The sequence below is a fragment of the Lipotes vexillifer genome, unplaced genomic scaffold (genome assembly GCF_000442215.2).
Source record: "Lipotes vexillifer unplaced genomic scaffold, Lipotes_vexillifer_v1.1 scaffold713, whole genome shotgun sequence".
Taxonomy (NCBI): domain Eukaryota; kingdom Metazoa; phylum Chordata; class Mammalia; order Artiodactyla; family Lipotidae; genus Lipotes; species Lipotes vexillifer.
The window spans coordinates 1,196,469-1,203,309 of NW_006773157.1; the positions used below are offsets into that span (position 1 = coordinate 1,196,469).

General features: G+C 46.6%; 2 protein-coding genes across 3 annotated transcripts in view; one reads left to right on the top strand and one right to left on the bottom strand.

Moving 5' to 3' along the window:
* MAP2K1 (mitogen-activated protein kinase kinase 1) overlaps positions 1–1,747 on the top strand; it is a 78,462-nt gene extending 76,715 nt beyond the window's left edge. The window contains exons 10-11 of one of the 2 annotated variants that reach the window (XM_007448127.1): positions 19–64; positions 708–1,747. In XM_007448127.1, the coding sequence (XP_007448189.1) occupies positions 19–64; positions 708–821 (160 nt within the window). In that variant the 3' untranslated portion in view covers positions 822–1,747. The remainder of the gene's footprint in view (positions 1–18; positions 65–707) is intronic. The other variant, XM_007448128.1, reaches the window with a different exon arrangement.
* A 1,604-nt stretch (positions 1,748–3,351) lies between these two features.
* On the bottom strand, positions 3,352–6,805 carry SNAPC5 (small nuclear RNA activating complex polypeptide 5). Its single transcript, XM_007448129.1, has 3 exons — positions 6,686–6,805; positions 5,285–5,374; positions 3,352–4,517 (listed from the first exon to the last, which is right to left on the bottom strand). The coding sequence occupies exons 1-3, from the start codon at positions 6,773–6,775 to the stop codon at positions 4,404–4,406; spliced, it is 294 nt and encodes a 97-aa protein (XP_007448191.1). The 5' UTR covers positions 6,776–6,805; the 3' UTR covers positions 3,352–4,403.
* Positions 6,806–6,841: the final 36 nt, after the last annotated feature.

Here is a 6,841-nt window from a genome sequence, read left to right on the forward strand (position 1 = left end):
ACTCTTTCTTCCTTTAAGCTTAATAAAAAACCCTGCAGAGAGAGCAGATTTGAAGCAACTCATGGTAAGTCATTTATTTCAGATTCTTACACTGCCACCTGCTTACTCATTTGTTCTCTGTCAGTCATCTATCCAGTACTTCCAGAGCCCATACCCTGCTCTGCCTTGACCACTGTAGTCCAGCTGATCAGGGGCCTGCAGGATACCCAACATATCTCCCCTGTCCTCCTATCAGTTTAATGGAAAAGCCGGGATGACCCTGCAGCCAGAGGGAGTCCAGGGATAAGGGCCAGCCCGCCCCTGCAAGGGGACAGGGCCTTTTTGTAGTACTATCTTAGATTCAGTCCCCTCACCAAGTAACTTTGTCTCCTACATGGTGGTGGTGGTGGTAGGAGGAGGAGTGGGATACTGAATGTCTGAACTCACATGCCATGTAGAGCCTGGTCAGCATAACATGCGCTTTCATCAGTTCCTTTGCTCCTTTAACAACACTGCGAGGCACTGCAGGCAGAGCTGCTGTCTCCATTTCAGAGAGAGCGGGCTTGGGGAAGGGGTAAGACCAGCAGAGCCAGGGGGTTAGGCCTGCAACTGGCCAAGGGCAGGCTCCCAGAGCACCTTCCAAATGTAGCACAACCTCCAGACCCAGGACTCTTGAATTTTCCTCCTTGGTTTTTAAATACACTTTCTGTCCATCTCCTCACACACAGGTTCATGCTTTTATCAAGAGATCTGATGCTGAGGAAGTGGATTTTGCAGGTTGGCTCTGCTCCACCATCGGCCTTAACCAGCCCAGCACACCCACCCACGTGGCTGGCATCTAAGCATTGGGGAAGAGCCGAGTCCCCTGCCCAGCAGCATGCCATGTTGCTTCTGGGCCTCCTTCCCATGCCTGTCTCTGTTCAGATGTGCATTTTACCTATGACAAAGGATGAAGAACACAGCATGTGCCAAAATTCTACTCGTGTCATTTTCAATATTTTCATCTTTATTCTTATTACTATCGTTATTCCCCTAAGTGGACTGGCTTTGTGCTTGGGGCTATTTTTGTGTATGCTGATGATCAAAACGTGCAATGTTGAACTACAGTGAAACTCTGGTGACTGTGGGTAGTCATTCTTACTGAAAACTGCACTGCTCTCCCACACCGTGACTGGCTGGCTGCCTGTATTTCCGGGATTCTTTGACACTTGGTGGTACTTCATTCTTGCCAGGCTTACCTTCTTTCCAATTGAGTAGGAAGGGGCCTTGTAAGATCCTTCACAGGCAGTGCATGTGAAGCATGCTTTGCTGCTATGAAAATGAGCATCAGAAAGAGTATATCATGTTATTTCATTATGTTTTTGCTTTTGGTGTAGAATTCAGCAGTTTCCATCAAAATCTAGCCAGAGCCCTTCACTGCCATGATAGCTGGGGCTTCACCAGTCTGTCTACTGTGATGATCTGTAGACTTCTGGTTGTATTTCTGTATTTATTTTTAAATATACCCTGTGGGATATTTAGTGCTATGTCTCTAAGTTTGGATTAGTGTTTCTAAAATGGTGGAAGTTACTCTGAATGTTACAAATGGATCAAGGCATTAACATGTATGAGATTTCTTTCCCCAAATCCAAGTACTGATGCTATTATAAACAACAGTGTGTATAGTGCCTAAAAACTGTATGGAAATCCTTTTACCATTTTAATCCAGACGTTTAACAAATCTAATCTCTTATTCTAATAAATATACTATCAATTCAAAGGGTGAAAGATATTTCTGCTTTTGTGGAGGGATTTTCAATGTCTGTAGTGCATAAGAAATCAAGAGATTTAGCAGCCACACATTGCTGAGAAGGAAAAGGCAAAGACAGGAAGGAGGCTGGAAGGCGGAAATACCACACTGAGGACAAGTTCAGTGCTTTGGACTAATGCGGCTTCCTGTAATTCTAATCTTTGGACTTTGTCCAGTTCTTCTCAGCAAGCACCCTTATCTTTCAACCACTTTTCCTGTGGACCTGTGAAAAGATGCCACTGATTCCTTCCGTCTTTTTATACAAGGGAAAAACAGTAGGTGGGGGTAGGATTGGGGGGGCGGCCGGTGCCTGACTGGCACTGGAGCCTCCACCCGGGACTGTGCCGTGCTGCTATGCTCCGTTGAGCAATGGCTTCCCTTCTCTCTCCAGTTACACCTGAGACACTTTCCTGGAGAGGAAACAAGTACCTGGCACTGGGTTTGTCGTGACTGCGGGGCAGCAGTGAAGCCACAGAAAATGAAGCTGTGTCCCAACTGGCTACCCTTCTTTCTTTGAACAGTAACTTTTGACATTTAGGTTATATGTGAGGCTGCCTTCCCTCATTTTCTTCGAGAGCAGGTGACAGAAAACCAAAATAAATATATATTTAACAATAAAAGGCCTATTTTGTTTTCAAATTTAAAAACAGAACTTTAGGTAAATCTCCTGAGTAGGTAGTTCCACTCTAGATCTAACAGACACTGAGGATTTTAAAAACTGGTCAGTGCTATATATACACAGCTGCCTCAGCCAGTCATTTATTTTTTCTCACTGCGAGGCTAACACCCGTTCTAGGTCAACAGCCTAACTTACATGTTTTCAATACACAAACATTCAGATGAGGTTTAAGACCCACACCCTACTCACACCCAGGGTCTTTTCCTAACAGGATGTCACCACCACTGAGTGTCTCAAAGTGTGCCCAACTAATGAATGGGGTAACCTGGTGTCTAAAACCTGGATCTGAATACTTCCAAGGTCAATTTCTTTTGAGGGGTGTTTTAAATCCTCTATTCACATCCAAAGGTATTTCATTTTGAGAGTCAAAGAGTTCTTCCTAGTACTTTTCACCAAGGATGATCTAATTCTCAAGAATGATGTTCCCTACATCACTTTTGTTGTTTTTTTTGAGTTCCTCAGGCCAAATTCCTTACTCAAACTTCCTTACTGAGATGCCAATAATAGTTGGATTTTTTTTCCCAGCTGCCGCAAGGCTCGCAGGATCTTAGTTCCCCCACCAGGGATTGAACCCAGGCCCTCGGCAGTGAAAGCGCGGAGTCCTAACCACTGGACAACCAGGGAATTGCCAATAGTTGGATTTTTAAAGGATGCCTTGTGAGTGTCTCACAAGGACCTGTACAACTGCTAGAGCAGATATGAGTACTCTCATTTTATAGATGGGAAAGTGAGCTGCAAAGGTGAAAAGCAAGCAACCAGTTGGTGGTCAAGCTAGAATTCATACCCAACTTTTCTAGCTCTTAAAAACCCATGCTCATGTTTTAAGTTAGACCCCAAAATGTGTTCCTTGATGCTTTTTGTTGCAAAATAATTTTCACACTGTGTTTTCCAAGAAACATGCTCATTTAAACTTCTGGCTACTTCCTGTAAGAGTAGCTCAAAATAACTTTAATGAAATATTAACAAATATGTCTGTGCTCTCTTCTGGAACAGTTTTGTAAGGAGCTGTGCTTGAGGAGGTTGTTTGGGTTTTGTTTGGCTTTTCTGGGCAGGGCCAATTACTTTCATAAAATTAAGCAACTACTTGTCTGTATATTCAGTGGAAAAGGGACAGTACGCAGAAATGAGTCTCAACTTCAAATACGAAGTTTAACAACTCTTACTCTGTAACTATCATCTCTTTATTACAAAATCCAACCTCCCAAGCCTAGTGATCCTTCAATGGCACATTTCCTAAGTCCAGAAATGGGTTTTCCACCATCCTACTATATTGTTCGCCCCAGAGGAACTGACCCTTTTCTGTTTCTGTCTGGAAAGCAGCAAGCTGCATGATGACTATTTATCTTCATTTCTAAGACATTTTACCATAGTGATGTCTCAACCTAGATGTGATAACAGCCATACAAAGCATGTCAGTAGGCAGTTTTATGGTGTCACTGAGAGGTGGCAACAGCTTGTGCTCTCAGGTGGCCCTCTGTCCTCCTCTTTGTCATCTTTCTCTCCCACACTGTGGCCTTGCTCTGCTCACAAGGGTTCAATGGCATGCAAACAGTGTTTATAATTGGTTTTCTTAAAAGAGGCATTGTTGATTGGAAAGGCTGGCTTGTATTTAAACTCTGCCCTTTTTGCAAATGCCAGACCTTCTCAATAGCATTTCAGAGGAAGTTTTTGGTTTTGAACACAATTTCTGAATCTGACCAGAATATAAACACAGCACCACCCATATTGCTCAATACTGAAACTTGTATCTCTGCTTTTCTGTATGTCACTAATTTTGGTTAAAGCACTCTGAAACTTGAGTTATTGATGGAACCATTTCTACAACTACACATCCTCCTAAAGTTCTTGCTTCCTTTTAAAGGAGGCCACAGGGCCCATGGCAAGAATTCTTTGAAGAGAGAAAGTTCCTGCGGCTTAAAACTTAACTCCTGTGACTAACCCTGGCTCTTCTCCCCTTCAGGAATCTGATTCTTCCTCCTCCTCCTCCTCCTCTTCTGGCACATGGCTCCTTGTGCTCAACTCCAGTGCGGTCTGGTTGATTGATGCTTCATTGTCTACATGCACCAACATCTGCTTTAGTCAAGGACACATTATGGATTAGTAAGAACACTGGCCTCAAAACAAATTAATGTTTTCAAATAAAATCTCAATTGCATGTTCATCTGCAATATTTATCACTAAGAACTGTAGCCAGTTTCCTATTTCTCCAAATTCTACCCTGACCCCCCAACCCCCATTGCCAAAATGGGAGCAGAGTAAATGCCCTAGATTTGATAGAATATTACCTGATATACAAACATGGTTTTTACATAAGAATTATGCTGGCTTAGATGTGCTGCTTTCCAATAGTTTTACATGCTTACCACGCATCTGGGAGAACTGTTCAAATATGGTATATTTAAAAGAAGATTTTCCTGAGGGCATTTGGTGAGAGAATGATATGATGAGGGCAAGAACTCATTTTTTAGCACTAGGCTTTGTAGCTGAAGCTACACTCTATTTTTAAATCCCAAGCTTGCTTATTCACAGAACAGCAAGAGTTTTGACATCTTCCTGCAAAGATCTTCACACTCTCCCCGGTTCACTGGAGTGACTAGAGAAAGTGGATGAATAGGAAGGTCGAAGCAATATAAAAGTACAGTCAACCACAGTGTAGCTAGCTGGTAGATGTTCCCTGTTTAAAACAGTAATACAGACAATCCAGTTTATTAAACTGGAAAGTTCTTAACAGCACTTCCCAGAGTCCTTTGGGCTTGATAATGTAATTTACAATTTTTGATGGCTAAGCAGCGTAAGAGCAGAAGGGACTCCCCAGGCCCACACTTGATTAAGCTTACATCATGTGACTGTTCAGGCGCAGGATGAGAAGACAGCACCTCATCTTCTCTCCCAGAACTAATCATTGACTGGAGAGCCAGTTCTTCAACCTGGAAAAGAAGAGTCAAGGACACTTTCCTTACTATGTCATTGGGCTACTGATGTAGGTGAGATGTACTGAGCACGCTGTAAGCGGTGGGCATCATGAGAGGAAGTGAAAACAGAGCTTACAGCTCTGTGAAGCTCCAAAGTGAAGGGTGGGCTCCTCGAGCTTTCCCCACCTCTTAAGGAAACAGCACAGAAAGCTTCCAGCCCCTTTCTCCTAGGGTGAACAGGTGTTCCAGCTGAGCCGAGGCTTCCACTCCCCCAGACCTAGCAGCCCAGGGGAAAAAACACAAGCATGCGCTAAAAAAAGCCAGGTGTCTTCTGATTCCACACACCCGAAGCTTGTCTACCCCGTAATGAGAAATCGAAGGCAGGAAGACTAGAAAATGGGAGTGTTCCCCGGAGCACAAAGGAATCTAGGCTCTGCCCGCGGCCATCGTCAGCACGCTCACGTTAGGCACTGGTACAGGCACTGTTAGGCACTGGTACAGGCACTGCGGTGATATCAGAACATAAATAAGTGCAGGCCATTACATGTACCCTAAGGGAAAGCGCACTGTTTTCATACGTCGCAGGTGGACAATACTTCTCAGTTTACAAAGAGCCTTCATAACCCTCATCTCACTTGGATTTAGAGAACCTGGAAGTGCCGAACAGGAATTAGCAGGAGCGTCTCACTGAGGCTGAAGGGGGTGACTTCCGCAGAGGCCTGGGAACTGGCGCTGATGGGTGTCAATCTCAACTCCTCGTCGAGGCCGTGGAGTCGGTAACAGCTCCGGGGATAAGAGCTACCGGGAACTATTTTGTGGCAGGTCTCTTCTCCCAGGGCCTCACCGTCTCCCTTCGCAGAGTGGGCGCATCCGCCAGCCGGTCGGCTTTGCGAGACTAGAGCTGTATCGAGCGACCATACTAGGTAGTAAAGAGAATAGGGGCTCGGGAGGGGAGGCCGATGGGGGGCAGGGGCAGCCTATGCGAGCCTGCGGGAGGTCTCCCTTCCTCAGCGCGTGGTGCGGCCGCCTGCGTTTCCGGGGCTGCAGGGGTCCGGGGTGGGGGTGGGGGGAGGGTGTACTAGCCAAACTGATGGCTGAGTCTCAGCCCAGACCTGCGGGATCAAGATTCTTAGAGGGGTGGACCCACAATCTCAAACCCAGCCCCCCAGGCGCCGGTAAGCCACCAGGTCCAGCCGCGAAGGCCGGGTAAGGGCTAACCGGCGGCAGCAGGCGGGCGCCGCAGACGCCTGGGCTCCGCGGAGAGCCGGACGGCCCGGGGCGCCAAGGTGACGGAAGGGAGGAGCCGAGTGGGGGGCGCAGGGTCACCTTGAGCCGGTTCAGCTGGTCGTGCAGGGCCGCTTTCAACCGGAGCAGCGTCTCCTCCTCCTTGCGCAGCTCCTGAAGCCGGCTCAACATCGCGCGTCTTCGCGCCGGCGGCCGGCCGGGCGCTCGCAGATGACGCCACCTCCGCGCCGCGCTACC